The sequence below is a fragment of the Struthio camelus genome, chromosome 3 (assembly GCF_040807025.1).
Source record: "Struthio camelus isolate bStrCam1 chromosome 3, bStrCam1.hap1, whole genome shotgun sequence".
NCBI classification, from domain to species: domain Eukaryota; kingdom Metazoa; phylum Chordata; class Aves; order Struthioniformes; family Struthionidae; genus Struthio; species Struthio camelus.
The window spans coordinates 91,847,008-91,868,309 of record NC_090944.1 but is presented as its reverse complement, the minus strand read 5'-3'; the positions used below and the strand labels follow the sequence as shown (position 1 = coordinate 91,868,309).

The 21,302-nt window shown below is 45.4% G+C and overlaps 1 protein-coding gene across 1 annotated transcript in view; it reads left to right on the top strand.

Moving 5' to 3' along the window:
- Positions 1 to 456: 456 nt before the first annotated feature.
- PGBD5 (piggyBac transposable element derived 5) overlaps positions 457 to 21,302 on the top strand; it is a 69,887-nt gene continuing 49,041 nt past the window's right edge. Inside the window, exon 1 of the mRNA XM_068939051.1 lies at positions 457 to 1,153. Within this exon, the coding sequence (XP_068795152.1) occupies positions 457 to 1,153 (697 nt within the window). The remainder of the gene's footprint in view (positions 1,154 to 21,302) is intronic.

Sequence of the window (21,302 nt, the reverse complement as noted above, 5' to 3'; positions counted from 1 at the left end):
CGCCGCCGCACCGCCCGCTCCCCGCTCTCTCTGCACAGTGAACTCTGCGGCCGGGCTGAGGCGACCCCGCTCCCGCTCCGGCTGCCCCGCGGAGCCCCCGCCGCGCATGGCGCCAGCGAGCGTCACCACAGGGCGGCGCCGCCGGGCGGCCGCGCCCCAACACGGCAACGGCCGCAACGGCCGCCCGGTCTGCCCCGCCCCGCCCCGCCCGCCCGCCGCCGCGCGCGGCTCCAGCACCGCGGGCGGGCGGACAGCTCCGGCGGGGGCGGGGCGGGCGGGCGCCGCACAGACCCCCCTGGCGGCGGCCGCGGCGGCGGCGGCGAGGCCGGCGCTGTGGTTTTAAATGGGCGGAGCGGCGCGGCGAGAAGGGGCGGGCGGGGGGCGGGCGGCGGCGGCGGGCCGCGGCGCCCATATAACCCCACCTCCCGGGCGCGGACTGCCGCGGTAATTGGCTGGATGTGGTACTTGGAGATGTTGAGCTGGCTCCTTCCCCCCATGTCCCTGCACACACACAGGGGCGGGTGGTGCGGGCGGGAGCGGGAGGCAGGGCTCAGTCCCGGCTCCGGCGACGGCGGCGGGGCGGCTTCCCCTACTCCCTGCCTGCTCGCCGCCGTCTCCGAGCCGCTGCTGCTGCTGGGCTGCTGCCTGCGGCCGCAGGACCCGGCCGAGCCAGGCCGAGGGGAGCGCGGGCGGCTGCTGGCGGCGGCCGAGATGATGGCGGAGGGCGGCGGCGGCGGCGGGCCGGCGCGGAGGAAGGCGCTGTCGCTGCTGGAGGCGGCCCGCTCCCGCTACGAGAGCCTGCAGATCTCCGACGACGTCTTCGGCGAGTCGGGCCAGGACAGCAGCGGGAACCCCTTCTACAGCACCTCGGCCGACTCCCGCTCCGCCGCCTCTTCCCAGGACGAGGAGGACGACGAGGAGGACGAGGGGCGCCCGCAGGGGCCGGGCCCGCGGAGCAGGGTGGCCCGGCGCCGCGCCCCCAGGGCGGCGGCCGACCCGGCCGCGACGGGCGAGCGGCGGCGGCAGCGGCAGGGCGCCGGCAGCGCCGTCCCGGATGGCCCCGGCCCTATGGAGGAGGAGGAGGAAGCGGAGAAGGGGGGCTGGACGCAGTCGCTGCGAGACGTCCCACCCCCTCACTTCAAGGATAGCAGCGGTACGCGCAGGGCGGGCTGCCGGGGCGGGAGCCGGGGGCTCCGCGGGCGCGGGCCGCGGCCCGGGGCTCCGCGCAGGGGCCGGTGGCGGCGGCGGCGGGGCGCCGGCCGGGGTCTCCCCCGCCGCGGGAGGCCGCTGGCCGGAGCGGGGCGGCGCGGCCGGGGCCTCGCCGGTAGCTGCGCCGGCGCAGGGGCGCCCCTCGGGGCTGGGCAGGGCGCCCGGCCTCGGCCCGCGGCAGCAGCCCGGCTCCGCGACCTGTCCGGCCGCCGCGGCCGGGCACCGAGCGCCTCGGGCCGCGAAGGGGAGCGGGGCGTGTGCTCAGCCGCCGCCGCCGCGTCTGGCCTTGCTTTGGATCCCGCTGCCTCCCTGCGGGGCGGGTGAGGGGTGGGGGGAATGCCGCTTCTGGGCGGCTTGGGGGTGACGGGCGGCGCAGGGGGCCGGCAGCGGGGCGGGGGTTCCCGCGGGTCACGGGCCTGCCTGCGCGGCCTCCCCCAAGGCTAAGCCGCCCCCCGCGGTCCTTGGCCGAAGTAAACGCTGAGAGCGGAGGTCTGACGTGACGGTGCACGGCGTGGGGCTCTTCGTGGGCCGACTGGCCCGGCCCGTCGTTCCGCTCCTCCTCGTAGGGAGCCGTTGTAAGGTAGCAGGCGGCGTACTTGAACAGCTCGCTTGGCAGCGCTGCGGAAGGGCCCTGCGAAAAGGGAAAAAAAAAAAAAAACAACCCATAGGTTATGAATAGCAGAGATGTGAAATAAAGCCTCTGCATCTCTGAGCAGGAGGTAGTAATGTTGCCCTCTTCAACTGTGCTGACAGCTTGCCAGTCTTAAGGTTCCTTGTCATACTTCATTGACTTCTGTAGTGTTTAATTCCTTCATTTTGCCATACAAAATAAATGCGGAACTTGGTGTAGCGTGCTGAAGTTTGTGCTATGGGGCAGGCAGAAACCTGTTTGAGGAAATAGATTGGGATGGGAGGGAGCAAGCAAGCTGGAGCTAGCACTGGAGCCCAGAAGAAGTTCTGTAATGCTCCTGATAGATGTGCTAACAAAAGCTGCCATTCTCCTCTACTTCCAGAAAACGCCTAGACGCTATTTTTTATATTTACTTATGTGTAAATCATATGGCAATAAAAGCTCATGTGGCTCTTCAAAGAACTCTATAAGCTCTCTGGGTGATTGTCATTCATAACCTTATCTGAGATCAGATTCTCGACCATAGGCTTCATGGTGTGATGCTGTTTCAGCATCAATTATCATTTAATTTCTCTGCTCTTTCTGGCTATACCTTCATCTCATTACTCCATAGTAATATACATTTTAACATAAATAGAACTGGGATTAGTGTTTTACTGCTAATTTGAAAAAGAAAATTAACTTGACCCGTTAATTCTGGAATTCAGATTTCACTCTGAGGAGTCTGATATATGGTCATCAGAAATAGATGCAGACGCCTCGGGAGAAAAGCATGTGGGTATTGATTTGAATATTTCCTCCTAGCAATAGATGGAGTAGAGGTTGCTGCTGCCCTTTCACTCTTTTCATCATAATGATGATGACAGACGCTGCATGCTGTTCATAGCATGGTGATTTGATTTTGCAGTAGTTCAGTTGGTGCAGTGCTTTGATACGTGTGAAACATGGACCTCTGATTCTTTTGACTACTCAAATCCCAAATTGTGGAAACTGTTGCATTGTATAACTTAAGCTGCTCTAATCCTGGTTTGTATTCTGGTGTGTAGATCAAGTGATTTTAGGCCATGCCTGTACTACAATTAGAATCATACTGAGCATACTTGTTCTTGCACTGTTGTCGCTTCACTGGACACTGTTCTGACCCAAGAGTTTGGACCCATACCCATTGCGCAGAAGGCCTCAGCTGCGGTGGAGACAGCTGTCTGTTGTAAAGACAGTGCACCTTTCAGTCCCTGAAAGATGAATGTAATGAAAAGTACCAGCAAGAAATGCAGGGTCAGGCACAGAGCGCTAACAAAACCGTATATTCTCAATTAAAATGTGTTAGAATCCTTTTCTTCCAGATTCCAGGCTTCAGAGTTTTTCATTAGGCTGAGATAAAACTTATCTTAGGTTAGCACCAAAGCTTCTAAGAACTGCCTTTTGGGTGAAAACTCAATTGCCAAGGTCTAATCCACTGTTCTTAGCGGCAAAAACCTGACATCTTCTGATGTTAGAAGACAGATGTCCTCTTGGATTGCAGTTTCATGAGACTTCAGCTACATCAATGCTGGCAAACAAATCCTTGAATCAATCAGACTAGGATGAAACCTAGTCTCAAACTGTTCACTTTGGGAGACTGCCCCTTTCTCGGAGGGGAGGTCATTTAAAAAAAAAAAAAAAGTTTAAATTACTTAGTGAAAGTGAGCCAAAGCTCTCAAGAAAAACTGAAGAGTCACTTAAACTATGTTGCAGTCTTCTAACTGGAAGTAGAAAATATTATTATTTGCAGTTTTGGTTTGTTTTGAGTAAATTTTTGGATGCTGTCTTTCCCTTCCCACCCTCAAAGTTGAACTGATGTGTTCACAAAGCATAGTATCCATCCTTAGAGTTAGTCCTGAGCACAGACAGCCTAACAGATATTTCATCTCAGAAACACACTAGAGGCCCAAACTGTGCTGGGGTATGGCTTCAGTCTGAGGTCAGTCACTGCATGGGTTCCTAATGGTGCCTGCCTGGCTCCCTGTGGCTGGTTTTGACAAGCTGGGAAAGGTCTGGACTGATATCCATGTGGGGAGAGAAGTGACTGGATGGCATCATTAGACAACACTTAAGTATATGTTGTTTGTATCGCTGTCTTTTCTTTTATACCCTCCCTTTTTTTCAGGCATCTTCAGTTAATGTTCCACCTGGGGGGAGGGGGAAACAAAGTGGGTGCTTAGCCTCCTGGGGGAGGGGAGGAGAGGAAATGAATAATTTTAGCCCACTTCCTTTACTGAAGTCCAAAACAGGTGTTATTTCTAACACAGAGGTTAGAACAAAAGGCTTGCTGGCTCTTGGAGTAACTTCCAGTTAAGTAAACAGTTTTGCAGAACAACTTTAGTTGCTGAGAAAAATAAAGCACATTTTGTGATGTCCTGCTTTTTAGACTGATCTAACTAGTGGCAGAATGGGGCCCTGACTAAAATAGGTCAAAGAAACAAGGGAGCTCATGTGCCCGTCACAAGCATCAAAGCAGTAATGTGAGTTCTGACGTGCTGGCATGTGAGTAGTGGATGCAAGAGCATGGAGGCAGGGTCCCCAAATCCCTTTCAGAAAGAGTGCCTGGCTAATACGGGTCTATCAGTAGGTCAGCATGTTGTTTAAAAGGATGATGATATCCATGGCCAAATATTGGATCTAGATGTGTTTCTGGCGTCTCGCTTCCTCCGCTTCCCCTTCTCCCCAAACCTCACTGTGAAGAGGAAGTAGAATTGATTTTTAGGCTTCTAGGAAAGGACCTCTGACCGCCACTCAAATAGTGCTTTCATTTTGGAAGGAAGGGTAGCTGGGGCCTCTCTGACTTCCCTGCCTGCGAGGGTAGAACAAAGCTAACTGTGGTAGTAGAGAAAGAAGAGGAGAACAGATCCCTGCTGGGACAGAGAAAGCATAATTGAAATGGAGAGAAAGCAACTATTACTGCTTTAGTGACAGGCTAGTAAGCACCAGTAATCCACACACATCCTTGAATTCTGGTTGTTCCTGCCTCAGGACTTCTCTTATTTGGTGTACTCTTACTTTCTTAAAGAGGTGGGTGATCCTGGGTCCTTCCCTTATTCCTTCAGTAATCTGTTCAGAATAAAAATCTGTGATACCCAGAGGTCCTATTGGCTCTTGTCTGTCTTTTGTAGAGGGTCTTAAAAGGTGCAAATGTCCTGGTATTGCTGCAACTTGTTATTCCTGAATTGGAGTAGCTGGTATTTAATTTCCTAGAGTCTAATGCTACCTACATCCGTATAGCTGAGCAACCAGAGCTTTATAGCTGAGCTCTGGATGTAAAAGCACTCCTGTTCTTAGGGATAATATTGTAGGGTGGCGGCAATAGCAGGAAAATCTGAGCAAAAATTACTGCTGTAGTCGGTGCTACTGTTTTCTTCATTTTCCATGTCCTCGCAACTCTGTTGTTAGGCCTAGACCCAAGGACAAAACGTTAAGAGGGTTTATTGCTGAAAGTGTGCAGCAGCTTCTCCTTGGCAGGGTACATCTAGAGAGCATAACTAGCTTTGTATGGACTTCCAGAGTATTTTGTCAAACATGGAATGCACTGTAAGTTATGATCTTTGGAGAACACATGCCAGTAGCGCTCTCAAGGAGAAGTTGCATAGACCACGCCTAGCAATCGGGCTCTCCTTGTCACCTTGAAGAGGTTTCAATGAATATTTGAAGTCCTTTTTTATGAGAATACTCTTCCAAAAAGACCAATGATGGGAAACAATCATTTATTCCATCATGGCTGGCCAATGAGACGTGATCTTCTGCGCGAGGAAGGTACGTTATCTGAGAGGGGTGAATTGGGCCTACGTATGGGATGATAGCATGTTCCAGCTGCTACTAGGGAAGCAAGGTGCAGCTTTAAATTGATGCAGTGAACTGGCTACATCTTCTGGGAGCCAGTCAGATACAGCTGCATCTGCAACTTGCTTCTGCATAAAATAGTCTCTAGTATTTGGTTTGTCAGTAGTTTTCTTTATCCTTCCAGTAGTTTAGACTACAGATCTGTTTCATAGGCATCTCTGACTTACACATACACATTGCAGCTGCTCTACCCTAATTGTACAGGATGTGACATTGGGCCCGGCCCACTTGCTGGTTAAAATATCCTGAGAAACAGTAGCAACACTTCTGAAGTGTGTTTCGGAGATGCAGTTTGAGTCTGTGATTTGAAGCTTAAGCCTTTAAAGCTCAGATGAAAAGCCTTTAAAACCCAAATTAAAATTTTACTTGAATGTAAATTAGCTAGGGAGAAGAGGTGCACGGAGGAAGGGCACAGGCAGTTAGCCTTGAGTTCAGGGGAAGAAGATCACACAGAGTGGCTGGGGTTGGAAGGGACCTCTGGGGATAGTCTAGCCCAACCCCCCTGCTCAAAGCAGGGTCAGCCGGAGCAGGCTACTCAGGGCTGTATCCAGTCGGGTTTTGAATATCTCCAAATATGGAGAGTCCACAACCTGTCTGGACAGCGTTCCAGTGTTTGACCACCGTCACAGTGAAGAAAGGTTTTTCGTATGTTTAATTGCAAGAGCCTGTTTGCGTGTCACTTAGTAAGGCTTCGCTCTTGTTTGGATTCTTTCAGTGTTACTAATGCATGACCACTAAATAAGGGAAATGAATTTAGTTCCTTCAAGCTAGTCTCCAGTGATTCATACAACACAACATATATCGATGTAGCATGGAGTTGTTCATCTGACCTGTGTTCTAAATTGTTTTAGCCGAGTTAAATAATTATAGTTAAATAACCAAAGGAGAGGAAGGAAATATAGATAAGGGGGAAAAGGCTTTCATTTGTGATTTGAATGGCTATAATCTTAACTGAGCAGGGAGTTGTGGAAAGTCTTTGCAGGAAGTTAGAGGAGGTACAGTGCACATACCCTCCCATGAGAAGAGGCCTTGCGTGGAAAGGCAGATAGGAAGCAGATTCCAGGAGCAGGTAGACTGGAGAAAGAGCTCTTGGGTCAGGCTGGGCCATAAAAGAGGGCCATATACATGCCACCATTTTAATAATGATGTTAATCTTGGTTCAAATCCTGAACTGAACCTGAAGGCAGTAGAGGCCTATTTGATTGAGGTCAATACTTAAAAGATTCTGGAACTGGAAGAAAACCTGTGCATACTACTTAATTACATATGCCAGATTCTGCTTTAGAAATATCTGGGCGAAATTCTCTAAATGTAGGTGGATAGAGTGCCCCTGACATGACTTGTTCTTGCTTACTTCTCTCATCTGAAAAATTGAGTTTTTTGACTTGCGTAACCATGGGTAAAATGGCACATCTATATAAGCTGTTTTTGCATCCTAAGAGGAATTATTTATATCTACCTAGGTGTGTTGTGATGCTCTTATTATGATAAATACGTAACAACGATGCACACTGCCACTTTGCAGATCCTTGTACAGGATGACATAAAGGAGTTGATCTTTTGCTAAATAAGTGAATTATGCAAAGGCCTAATATCTCCTAGGTCTTAGGAAATCTAAATGTGCTTTTCACATGATTTTACTGTGCTTGGAGGACATCTTTCTCCGTCAGTCATCACTGAAGTGATGCAAGTGTATGACAGCCTTGTTGCTCTTAAATTTTAGTGTAACTTAACTGTCTGCGTTCCCTTCCGTCTCTTGCCCATAGCTCTGCATTTGGTGAATAAGGTAAAATTCTGACAAGCTTCATAGAAAAACCTATTTTTTCTCTGCTCGTATAAAGAGAGCCATCGTTGGCTCAGTATTGGAGACATGAAAGTCTAAGCGCTGTAGATTAAGGTCTTCTCCATGGACTCTGTCTAGCCTTTTACAGAGAAAAAGCGTATTTACTCCTAGCTACATTATGGCATCGAATGACTCTTTCTCCTTCTTGCAGCTATTGATGGGGTCATTTCAAAGAAGTAGGTTAGTTCCTACAGCTACTCATGTCCTTTTGTCAACATCACAGAAACAGCGGAGCAAACAATTTCCTTGTCAGCGTGCCTCCAAATCAACCCGAAGAGGAAATTAGCCTCTCAGCTGAGTCTAACGAGGATGCTAAAAGCTCAGTTGACTTTCTGGTTTTATACAGACTGCAAGCTCACAAGAAGCCTTCATGGATGCCATAAACTTAGAAGAATATGGAACCTTTTCTTAGGTGTTCTTATTTGTGCAGATCTTTTATTTGTTCTGTTTTCTTCCTGTGCTCAAACTTCTTCCAAAAATTTGGAGCAGATGGAGTTAGCAGTTTGGAAATATGAGGTGCTTCATAAAGGGGAGGTAATTGTGGATACAGCTGTATGCTTTATCTAGAGATCAGTGGAATACAATCCCTAAGATACTATTAAGGTCTATAGCTAATAGAAGGAATCAGATAGAGTGCTTGGAGAATGTTTTTTTTTCCTCTCTGTTTACCTCATTATTCTCAATACTGCTAAAACTAGGCATGTTAGAAAATAGAAATAGCCACATATTCCTTTGGATTCCACCTGAGAAATGCATGAGAATACTAGCATTTGACCTCTCACTTCCTTGTGGTAAGGTATCCTTTCTAGGAGCTTATTCAAGTTCCTGCTCCATTATCCTCAAAGAACAGGATGTTAGTCGCTGGCTCCTTGTGAAAGTAACTGGACACGTAGCAGTAGGTCTCTTGAAAATGAAGCCAGAGCTCCTAGGGTGAGGGACTGCATGGAAATAGGCTTGGAAGGCTCCTTAGCTTTTTTGTCTCTGCAGAGCTAATCCTTTGCATTATATCCCCTGATTTTCTGCCTATGAAGACGGCCGATATTAATGGCACATGATAGAAAACATGCTTTCCGTTTTGCGCTCTCAGGCAGCATAGGGCTCCACATGACTTGCACTGACAAACTGTATTTGCCATCAAGAAGGATAAAGAACAAACACAAGCAACTTTTAAATTCAGCAGCAATAAAAACCTGTAGCTGCGCAGTTGTAGTTGGAATGCGAAGAAAAAGCATGAGAGCAGCAATGAAGTTGTTCAGGCCCTTCTTAACTCCTGACCTATGTGTTGCCTGCAAAGGCTATCCTGCAGGAAACGAGGAAGAAAATTTGAGACTTGGAAGGAGCAGATGAATTTCCAGAACTGGCAGGACTGGGAGCATACTTTGATCTGTCTTTTTTGTGGAAAGAATCTTTCAGACAAACAGCAGACATTCTTCATGCTTACACAACCTCCTTTTCATGTCAACCTGAAACACTTGCACAATTCTTTACCAGTTCTCTATGCTTCCACAGCAAAGTGGCTACAAAAGCCTTTCCTAGACAGGGGAAGTGAATCTTTCCTCTCCTGCTGTATATGCAGCTGAATGGGTAAACTTCCTAGCACATAGGCCTGACTTGCCTGTTCATACTGAATTGTAGTCAGTGAGGCACGCTGTAAGGATGGAAAAATCATGTCAGAGAGGAATACACAGGAGACACTGAAGTGGAGAATGTTGTATATGTCCTTGCATTTGGGGGGGAAAAAAAGTAGCTGCGCACTGAACAGGAAGATTACTAGACTGACATAAAAGATACAACATCAGTGGGCACAAATGGAAGCATTACTTCTAGTGAAGTAAGAGCAGAAAAAAAGACTAAAAGCAGCTGCTGTTATAATAGTGATTCATCTCTGATTACATATGGCAGAGAGGTGGGTGTGTATGAAACAGATTAAATTGGAGCAAGAAATGAGTATCTTTCATTGTATAAGTTACTTGTGAAATTCACTGTTGTGGAAAGTTGGATGACTATTCAGTGCACGAGGTCGTCTTTTTTTGAAAGGTAGTTGCTGGCCAGTTTCCTGGTGGGTAGCTCTTATAGGTGTGCCGGCTGGGGTCTATGTATAACTATGGGCCTGTGACTATTCCTACTGATGTTGTGGCGCTGTCTGCTTGCAGGATGGGCAACAGTAAGTCTTATCAGTTCGTTTCCTGAAACGCCACTATGAAGAAGCTATGTATATGGAAACTCTTGCACACATGCACTGATGCAAATAGCTTATGGCATTTGGGGTAGGGATCTAGGGTGATTTCTTTCTGCCCTGCTACAGGCAAAACAGTTCAACAGCACTGCAAGGCAAGAGGTGGGAAGTTTCCTCCAGCGGGGAGGGTGCTGTTTCTCAAACCCTCACTTGTTACCATGGCCTGGCAGAACTGAACAACGTTGGTGTTGGGTTGAGAGATTCCCAAGCTGATCTTGGCTGATCTCTTAGATCTGCTATGCTGGATATGCTGCCTTATGGGTATAAATCCCTATTTAATCTTTCAAAGGACTTCTATTTTGCTGGACTGTATTACTGGACAGGTTCACTAAATCAGAAGACTACTTAAACTGAAGACTTCTTCTGCATTTCTTTGGCATCCTAGTTATTTCCTACTTATAAACGTGTCCAATTAAACACTTATTGGTTAGTTTTAAATGAAATAAATTGCAACGTCTGAAGGCTTATACTTGTGGGATCTGCATTAGTTTCCTCTTTTCATTGGCTTTGAGATTAAAAATAAAGCACTAAGACTTGGAGTGCCTTTGAGTGATTTGTAGCTACTTTCATGGTGCTAATATTGCTGCAAATAGCTTCTTGATTTCTTCTTTTGAGGTTAGAGGAGGCTTTAAGCATCTCACTAATCTTCCCTCCCTGGGAAAAAAGCGATGGGCTCTGGAGTAAACTACATCCTGCGCTTTCCACCTGACGGGTTGTACTTGATAAATAAGGAAAGAAGAAGTTCTTTTTCTCCAGAGAAAAACTTCCTTCATCTACTTCTGTACTATTGGGTAATGACTTGCAGTTAAACTGACATCGAGATGGCCTAAAGGAGCTTGTCAGACCTCTAAAGCAGCCAGCTGTCAGGGCGCAGCAAGGGATGGTGGTTCTCTGGGGCCACTACCAGCAGGGGCTGCCAGCAGTGTCAGGCCTGGCCACCAGGGCCTGTCCCCCCCCCCCCCCCCCGCCCCAAGGGAGCAGGGCCCTGGGGGCAGCTGGGGTAGCCCCAGCCCCGGAGGGCGTCCGGCACCGCTGCAGGGATGGGCTGGGCAGGTGCCCACGGGCAGGGACTGATAGCCCTGGACTGGGCTGAAATGTGGGCCTGGGCTGGGGGGGTGGGAGAGGCCTGGCAGGGGTAGCAGGGGCAGTGAGGGCTGGCAGTGCCCGTTGAAACAAACGCTTTTGCAGAAGTGATGCTACTTCATTTTTGTGATGTTTCTTCCATACAAGAGGTGGTAAAAAGGAAGTTGGTACTGCTCATTTGGGCATCCCTTCCATAAACTACTGTCTGGGCTCTCTGCTTGTCCTATGTATAGGACTGGCTGTCAGTACTAAACTTCCCATCATTCAGAGAGAGCTCTGCTGCTGTAACTGAGTTATTGGGGGTTAGCTCTGTCTTCCCATACGCTTATTAACTTTCTATTTGTAGGTGCTCTGCAAGTCCCTCATGGCTGAAAATACCTTTGCTTTTTATTTCTCGTGCATGAAACAAGGAACCAGCTTGTAGTGGTTCTGGTGCCTGGAGCAGCTGTGCGTAGTTAGAGCTAGCTGAGCCTTGAGCAAACCCACCACTGTCACTGTGTGCTGCCCTACAGACTTACCTTGGATTCATTATAGGAAACAAGGAGGTAACTTCTCAAGGCAGGAATGGCCTCTGCATTATTGGTTCTGAGCTTAGCACTGTGCTTTGTGTTTCACTGTATCTGTTGCAACAAATAGCTCTTTGCAGAGATTAAAATATGTGGGAGATGGAAACAGGCAGAAGCAGAAACATCTGATTGAGCAGATACAATCCAGTCTGTGTAGGGTGTTCTCACTAAAGCTGTCATTACTGCAACTGCCTATTTCTATATCCATTTCAGTTCGATAAGGTCTGGCCAGGTATCTCCAAAAATGTATTGTGTGAAGATCTTATAAAAGCCTAAATGTTCTGATAGAAAGACTTTTTAACTTTTTTCTTTACTGAGAATTCAAAGCTGCCTTCCTGGATGGAGGCTGACTTACCAGATTTGTTTATTAAACCTTTAGATAACACGAAGTCAGGAGGGACTGCGTGTATCGTGGAGGACAGGCTTAGAGTTCAGAAGGTTCTTGACAGACTGAAATAGCCCACAGGGTAAAAAGGGTACAGTTCAAGAGAGAGATGCTTGGCTTGAAGATGGCGATAACTGACAGCATAAATGCAAAATGGAGGGGAAGAGGAAAGGAGTGGGAGGTTGAAGTTGAACAAAAGATCAACGTCACTCAGTGCCATATTTTTGTGAAAAAGGCTAACATCCTCCTCAGATATATAACCAGAGGAGCGTACAAGACTTGTGTGATGGGCCTGGTTTGCCATTTGGGAGAGGTAGCCTGGGTCACCAACACAGGTGTGGACCAATTACAGAGCAGTAAATAAGCAAATGTCAAGAGAATATGACTGAGAAGGAGAAAAACCTACTAACTGGGTCCTTTAGCTTAAAAGGAGAATACTAAAATGGGGTCGTACAGATTAAGTAAAGGCTATTGTAGGAAAGGAAATAATCTGCCTTATATACTATGGAAACGGAATACAAGGAATAACAGGCTAGAATCGAATTGATGGAGAATTAAATCAGACACGACAGAAACTTTCAAACACAATGCAGTACTGTAGAAGACATGAGGTTTGTCACTGGAGAGGTAAGAAAAAAATTGCACTAACCTGTCTTAAGAAAGTCACAGCTAGTATATATATTGATCTGGGTTAAAGGTCTGGATTAAATGACCTCCTGAGGTGCTTTCCAGCACTCTTTTCCTCTGTTTTGGATTGGTTAAGATAAATGCAAACGGTGGGAAAGCATCTTAGTAGCAAGTTGTATGCTCAAGTGCTATGCAAAAGACCTGCCACTTGCATTTTCTGCCTCTGTTTCAGGAGCACAGAGGAAGCTGTATGGGTTGTGGGAAAGAGCTGTGTGCTTGCAGAAGGCTTTCTGATCTATTAATGTCAAACTCCTCCCTTCCCCTTTCAAGTATAGTGAGTCAGGTTTGCTTAAATGTTACTCAGAGTACTGTGCTCTCTCACATCCCGTGGTAATGAGTGGGGTGTCCGTGAATCTTGTATCTCTACTCAAGTGACTAATTCTGAGGCTCCTTCTGTGTGTTCAGTCTGGAAGCTAAAATAACTCTGGCTTGCAGAGAAAATGCTTGAAAAAATGACTAAAGTACCTCAAACTTTCAAGAGAAAATGGCAAAAGAAAACCATACTGATGTTAGGTTAAAAGTTTGGCTTGTGGTGTCAGGGATGGCTGATGCAGCACCGCCTGAATACACTTACGAGGCTAGCAATAATGCACTTTGGAGTCACTTAGGCGCACCTAATCATGTGGAGCTCTGATGGTGTCTAGCTCTGTCCTTGCCTCCCTTCCCAGGAGGAATATAGCAGCTCTCAAGCTGTGGAGAGCCTCCTTGCAGCTGAATGCCAACAAAAACCCTGGTAGCCTGCCAGGATGGATGTGTGGAGGAAGACGGGCACAGGACTGGAACAGGCCCAATGCAGTCATAGTCCAGTCACCTGCAGTAACTGGTGACCATGTAGCACACATTTTGGCAAGGAAGGACCACCAAATATCTATTCCACGTTTCTGTAGTTCATGGACTAGATATCAGAAGGATGTTTTTTCACTTTGTGAGCATTGCAAAATTGTTTCATCTTGTAATATCAGTGCTTAGTTCTCTTTTCCTCAAATATGTTTAAGAGAGATTGGCTTCTTTTTTTCTAGGCTAAAGATAAGAAAGAAACAAGAGGTTTCTTTACAATCTTCCCTTGCAAGACTTTACCCCTACTTATTCTAGCAGCAGTTCTCTATAGCTTTCTCAGCTAAGGATCAGCTTTTTGGTGAATCCTGCACAGGATTCCAAGTGAGGTCTTACACTTACTTGCTCAAAGTTACTAATATGTCACTGTCTCCACTAAAAGCCTGCGTAATGCTACCTAGAAAGCAGCTGTTCTATGTTGCTGAAAAATCACGCCCAACTGACTTTTAAGATACCCTCTCTGATTTCAGCCCCTAATTATAGGACAAACTCTCATTATTGTTCTCTAAGTACATGACTTCACGGCTTTTTCTATTGTATGTATTCCTCTCTCAACTTATTTTGGCCATCAAAGCCAGCTACTTCTAGTAGGATGATCTGGTCCTCAGCTCAGCGTTGCCCACAAGTATCTTCAGCATACACTCACTTCTTGCACTCCATGTTCTAGGAAAAAATCGGATAGGATCAGTCTGTTGCCAGAAGTCACATGCCTTCGTTGAGACAACTCTCTCAATCAAGCATGTGGGTGAAGAGGATATCGATAATACTTTTACTAATCCCCATCGCTGCCACTTAGTAAGCGCCTGGCTATAATCAGAACAGATAAAGTCAACTGGCTGTAAGTAATATCATAGGTCACCTTAGGTGCTTACTTACCAAAAATGATTCTATCTTTGATACAATATGTAACTTATCCTGCTCTGCACTTGTCTTGATGCCTTTGATTTGTCTGTCCTACAAAATCTGCTCAGTCTTTGAGGGGTATTAAGAGCAAAGAAATGAGCCTGAAGTTGCCAGTTCTCCTCTTTCTCTTTGAAAATATTAGTTATGGACTTATTTATTGTTTTCTCATTTTAGGGTGTTACCTTGAACTTGGATTCGCTTAAGCTCTTGTTATGGGACTTCTAGTATTTTAGGATCAGGAACAAAAGTATGTATTCAACAACAAGATTTGGATCATCTATATTTTTGCCTCTGCCATAGCTATTGCAGCTTCCAGTGTTCTGTCCTCACATTCATTAAACTTATGTTAGAAATCTCATTGGTTGTATTGAAAGCTGAGGCAGAAATCCTTGTTTGATAGCTGAATCACACCTAGGTTATCCCAAATCTCTGTGTACCCTGAAAATTTCCCTGGCCTCACTTTTTTGTTTCTTTCCCTTGGCCCTTTCTGCACAAGGCACAAATGCTTTCAGTTATGAGGGGTAGGAATATAGCTGGAAGTACCTAATGCTACCATCCCACCAGGCTGGGGTAAATGCAAACCCATTTGAGCTCTCTGTCTGCAAATTTGAAACCTATTTGCTTTCTGGGACAGGTGGTGGGTCTGAAATATTCAGCTATGGGTATTTTGGACATGGTACTGTAAAAGCAGGCACTGAATATGAAATTCTTCTAGGAATATGAAATGGACTTGACACTGTTACTGCTGTTGTCTAGATTGTACCAGGTTTTATCTTTTTTCTGTACTTATAGTTGTTGGCTGTCACTCCCTGAATCAATGAAAAGAAATTAAATAAACATTAGTTCCTTTCTAAAAGCACTCATTATTATATACTGAAGTAGAAACATTTGATAGCATTTTATGGACAGATATTGAAGTTGAGTGGAATGATAAAACACAGACCATGCCTTTTCTTCAGGTCTTTTACTGAAAGATTCTCTGAAAGGGAGAGAAGAGGGTCGAGTATTGACCTGGAGTGGCTTGACATCGAGCAGTGTGCCACCAATTGTTCTAACGTCAGCTTTCTTCCTAAGATAAAAAGGAGATGAGATTCTTTCTCTTTAAGCTGAAATGGACAGCTAAAGGGAGAACGCTTCAGCACAATACTTTAATCAGAAAAGGAGCAAGAAACAGGTATAACAAAAGGTGTTCAAACCTTTACTGTGAAGCTTTCCATTTCCGCTGAATCCTTTTAATCTGTACTATAACCTTTTTCTAGCCTAGTCTACTCTGCTGCAACATTTAGTTTATCTAATTGTACTTTGCTTCCTAGAATCCTTTGCTGTCATAACAATGAATGTTTCTTCTACATGTGAATATAGATCCTGCTAATACTTAGCATTTTAACATCGTATTCTTAGTCAGTGTAAAACTTCCTGTCTTTATTCTTCTAGGCTCTGCCGGACAGCCCACTTCTGTTAATTGTGGGTACTCTGGGGCAGGGGTTCTTTATTCAAACTTTGTCTTAGTAAGCCAGGATTTTTGCAGTTTTGCTCTGTCCTATGTGCCCAGGTCCATCCTTGTGGGAGGAGAAGGCAAAGGTCTTCCAGATATTGAATTCTTGCCCACTTTGTGCAAAAATAGGTGATAAGGGGTGAGAGCCTCTTGAAACACCCCTACTAAAAGGCAGCCTGCTGGAGTTCAGTCTTTATGAGACAGCAAATTTGTAGTGAAAAGAGGCATTAGGCTCTAACAGCATCTCCTCTGACAACAGCCGGTTGATGTCACGAGACAAAGCTGTGTGAAACCAAGCTCTACGTCTTCTTATCTTCATAGTGTCACATAAAGATGACTGCTACTACTTCTAACACACCAAAGTGATGGCCAGGTGCCCCTAGACCATGCTGCTCACCCATACCCACTACAGTTGATGTTCACATATCACATCACCCACACACACAGATCTGGAACAACTGTCACACACCACAATGTTGAACTTAGCATCAGAAAGCTGGAAAGAGTGCTGTATGAAGCTTAAAAATTTGAATTTAAGATCTAACAGGAGTGGTGCTCTTCTGTGTTGTGGTTATGCCATGATTAAACCACCTTCCTTTTGGATGAGAGTTGCAATTTAGGGATGGCAGCTGCCTCTGCAGAGTTTTGGGCCAGCATTTAATTGAGACTGAGATGTGAATGCCTCTGTCCTCCAGTAGGTGCCCTGCGGCCATCCTGCTGCTATCCTGCTTAAGTGTCACTTTAGCCAATGAACGTCCAGAGACCACTAGAAGTTTAGAGGCTAATACGGTAAGTAATAAGTCACATGCTTTGCATCAAGCATTTAAGAAAGTCTCTCTTTTCCTTCGCCCCCCCCCCCCCCCCCCCCCCCAATGTGCAGGCAGGGATTGGATCTCCTATATCCAGTTCTTGCCTTTCTTGCACAGTCTAGCCTGGAAAGCTCATCACACTGTAGACATTGGTTTGAGAGGCAGGAGGATGTGACTGCAGACAAGTGATATCATCTATGAAGAAAACAATGTAATGTTTCTTTAAGCAGTATTGGTATGGCTCGCCTTCATGAGATTAGCTAAGCTTGTTGTTCTGCTTCCTGTATATTCATACCGCTGGAGCATGAATGCTTCTTAAAGAAAGGATAAGCACAGATACATTTTAAGTTTTGCTTTCTGTTTGAGCACTGGTGTAGACAGCTACCTAAGTTGTCTTGTCTGTAGTTTAAAAGGGAGAGGAGAAAGTAAGCAAGCTTTTAAATTCAAATCCAAAGGTTAGGGCACTTTTAGGCAGTCTTTAAGCTCCTGCACTTCAGCGTCTTTAAGGACTTTGTGTGCTCTGCTTCTCAGTATTCATTCTTTTATAGCTATATTTTCTTTAAGCAAAAGCAGAAGTGATGAAAAAGTTTAAGAAACACGTGCAAGCGGCAAACTGGAAATTCCTGGTTTGTTTGCCGATTCCATCACTTATGATTCAGTGGTAGAAGTACTCTAATCTCTTTTTTGGAGTAACACTGGGCTATAGGAAACATATTTATCCTTGCTTCATAAACATGCACTTCAGTATAGTGTTGGGCTAGTGCTTAAGAATAACGTGATCACTGTAATTTAAAGCTGAGCATCTGTCCCAAATGGTCTCTGCTGGACTGGAGCCTAAGGGACCCTAAAGGAGATCAGTGTTGGCAGAGATCAGTCCTTAACTCCCAGGCTGCACCCCAGAAAATTTGTTATGAGATTGGCTTCTGCTTTGAAATAGAGACCTACTTCTTCAGTAGGAGTAGCCATTGCATGTGTCGTTAGCAAGAATGGTAGAAATGACAAGGCAGAAGTGTGTAATTTGAAAGCGAACAATGCTGCACTGCTAGCAGTCAGTCAAAGCAGTTGGAAAAATAGCTGTATGTGGAAGAACAAACTCAGTTCCAGACTCATGCTTGTATTTGAGTTTCCAGCTAATCAGCATGAATTGATCAAAACTGTCAAGACAGTTAAAATAAAACACAACAGAGATAAACACAGGCCAAACGAATAATCACCGAGGAAAAACAGTTTGGCTTTGTAAAGCAACTCTATCCGCTTCTTAGAAGCAAAAAGCTTTCAGTGCTGCTCTGGCGTTTCCTGTAAAACAACAAAGTCGTGTACTCATGTTGCCCGCCTTATGCGTTGTCAGGTATTACACTGAAAAGACAGACTCTTGCCTTCTTTCTGTCAGCTCGGTGCAACTGCTGTATTTCTTTTGGAGTAAAAAGCCTTGTTAAGTGTGCACAAACACAAATCTCCCTTTGTCTCCCAAGAAGAATTCCCTTGCATTTTCCTAATCCCTAGGACAAAAGTTATAGCTCTTTTCCTGTCATTTTTCTTGGTCCTGTTCTCCAGTTGTGAACAAAATTCATCTGTGCATGTGTTTCTGGGAAGTGAACTTACAAGCAATCACAGGTTATGTAAAGCAGTCTCTCACATGAAATGGTTCCACCTGCTCTCTTGTAGATGAGGAAGTTGGCTACTTAAATAACAGAGAGGAAAACTTTTTTTTTTTTGAAGGTAGAGAGATCTCTTTTGATGTCTCCAAGAAAGCACCTCCTCTTTGCTCTCTGTACAAGGAGCTTAAGTTTCTTTAGCTACGTGGCTGAAATTCAATGGCAAGCTGTGTAACTGGATTTTTCTCTAAACATCACACTTAATTAGCTTTTACTAAACATTTTTAGATACCAAACTTATTACTTTTGTAAGTATCAAATATAAATGGTAGAAGCTAACATTAAGAACATGATTGAAAAGAAAATCCCATGTTCCCAGAAGAACACATCAGTTATGATTTGCTTGCCAAGGTTTGAGAAGAGTGTTCAGGATCTATTGAGTGATAGTCATAAGGCTCTAAAGAGAGGGGAATTAGGCTGCAGGAAAGACGACAGAAGATTTTTATGGTAAAGACATGTTTCTCTTCTCTCTTACTAGCATGTACATTGCAGGTTCACTCTTGCTTGAAGGATTAATCATTTGAAATGGCTGAGTACACAATGAGTATGTGCTGTGGAAGTTCATTTCCACTGCAGAAAAATACAAGGCTATTAAATATCCTTTTGATTTATGAGTGAGGCAAATTAAAACTTAAAGGTGAGTGTTAAGGGATCTTAATATAGTACGTTATGCTTTGGATCCAGAGAAGCATGTAAGCACATGCTTAAATCATAAGCTTTTCTATGAATACATATTTGATACTGCTTTAATAATATAGTATAGCAACATGCTAAAACCAAACTAACATGAAGCTACTATACCAGTGTAGAAGTACCTCTGGCTGGTACTGCCTGTTCCTCCGTTCTTGCAAGAAAATCAATGTTCTGGGGGGACAAGGGAAATAACTCTTTTTCAAATCACACCGGTTATACTGGTGTGCAAAACCCACTCCTAGATCAGGCGTAATTGAAGTTAATAAGAAAACTGCTTCAAGCATGCGCTCAGCCCTCTGCTAAAGTGAGACTGAATTGAATCTGCTAGGCTTATTTAGTCCTGAACACTATCACTGAAGTTCTCTAGGCCCTCTGAAAGCCTCTTGCTGTGAAGTTCGTATATGGTAGAGTGGACAAGGCCTGACAAGCAGGGCTGTGATCATTTATGTCCAGCTCTGCCAAACTAATTCAGTCGAGGCACAGAGAATTTCTGCAGAACGGCTTGGCTCTTATCTGCCAGGAGTACTACCAGTCCCCAACTTCATATTTAGGTGTGTTGAAAAGCAATATGTTCACCTGCTTCTTCTATCTTCTCTCTCTCTCTCTTCTCCCTCCTCTCCACATAAATAATATTCTAGCTTGCCTAGCAGGTATGAGGTTTTGATGACACTAGGTTATAAAAACTCCAGGCCCAGCCTTGCCAACAATCAGCAGGCTTTTTCTTTGTACTAAAATGTCAGTGGGGTTTATAGCACTTAGGACCTAGTAGAATCTGGTCCTAAGGGAAGAATGTAGTCAGTTCTTGATGTGGAAGGGAAAATGCTACCTATTCAGGGCAATTCACAGTTAGTGAGGAGGAAAGGAGCCATATCAGAGATGATAGAAGAAGCTGATGGAATTGAATGAGGCACAGCAGGTCTCTTGCTTTTCTTAATTTTATTTTATGGAGGCTCTCAACATCAAGAAAAATTTTTCTTTCATTCTTTATTTAATAGGAGACCTTTGTGAACACAGCAAACAAGCAGTTGAGGAAGCAGAAGGGCTATACAAAGGAGCAACTCTCTGTCTGTAATATAAAAACAACTTCAGCAGTTAAGTCTGCAAGGCTTAGGAAGCAGGAGGCTCCCTGTGGAGGTGCATATTCTTCTTTATTTGCCTTGCCATTTCTGCATACAGAGCCAGGAGAGTTGGGAGAGACTTAGCAGTCAGAACTTGAGTTTTCAGATACTCATTCTCCTTTAGGATTCCACATTCAAAGAGTGCTTTAAAACTAGATCAGAAAGTGAAAGAAGGTTTGGAAACAGGTGAGTGAGCGTTCATCCTAATACCAAAGGGGATGTTGCAGTTCTGTTATCCTAGCTGGAGTAGCAGCAACATAGTCTGATCTCTCCAGGAGACTGTGTTGACATCTGGGGTTTCTGACAAATGCAAACTGACTGAGGCAGTACCTCAGTGAGCGCATGAAGGGAGTTCTTGACTTTTCTAGAAAAAACAACAGTAAAAAGGCACTTGGATGTCAGTCACTATTAAAGGGAAGACTTTTGCCATGTGAGAGCCGTGACTTACTTAAATAACCCTCAGTTATTTGTTATTTAAGCGAAAGCTCTCAGGCACCTAGAGAATTCAGCTTTCCTTATAGAAAATGTTGTGATAAATAAACACTGACATGGCACTAAAGAGGAGTCATTACACAGATCCTGGGTGCTTCCTTGTCGACAGGGACTGGTCAAGATAAACAAAGGAACCTGTAAGAGCAGCTCTGTCGGTTGTTTCACATCAGCCGTGAAATGAAATTGATACTGGTGGGGTGGGGAGGACGGATGTCACTTGCAGAAATACCTAGGTAATCCTTTTGGGTGTTCTTTCGTTCTCAGGCCCTCAAAATCACAATACACACTTTAGATTATGAATGCTTCTTTTATTACGTGGAGAATGATGGGAGAGGGTCTAGGTGTGGCATGCTCAAAGCTGTGGATTGTAGGAAAAAGGGCAGGAATACAGCTTTCAATACTGTCATGTAACATTACACCACAGGCAGTTCCATCTGAACCTGAGGAGAAACTTCTTCACTGTGAGGGTGACAGAGCACTGGCACAGGTTGCCCAGAGAGGTTGTGGAGTCTCCTTTGCTGGAGATATTCAGAACCCGTCTGGATGCGATCCTGGGAAATATGCTCTAGAGGACCCTCCAGAGGTCCCTTCCAACCTCAGCCATTCTGTGATTACACTAACTTCCAAATGGGAGAGAAAAATCACCGGTTGCAGATCTTCTTCACCAGTAGTTACGGTATTTGATCTGTGCTTACCTGCTGATTAGGTGTTCCTTGCCAGAAAGGAATTAATAGAAGAATGTTACATGAAAGTGTGAGTGTAGACAGTACTGCGTTATTTCATCCGGGCT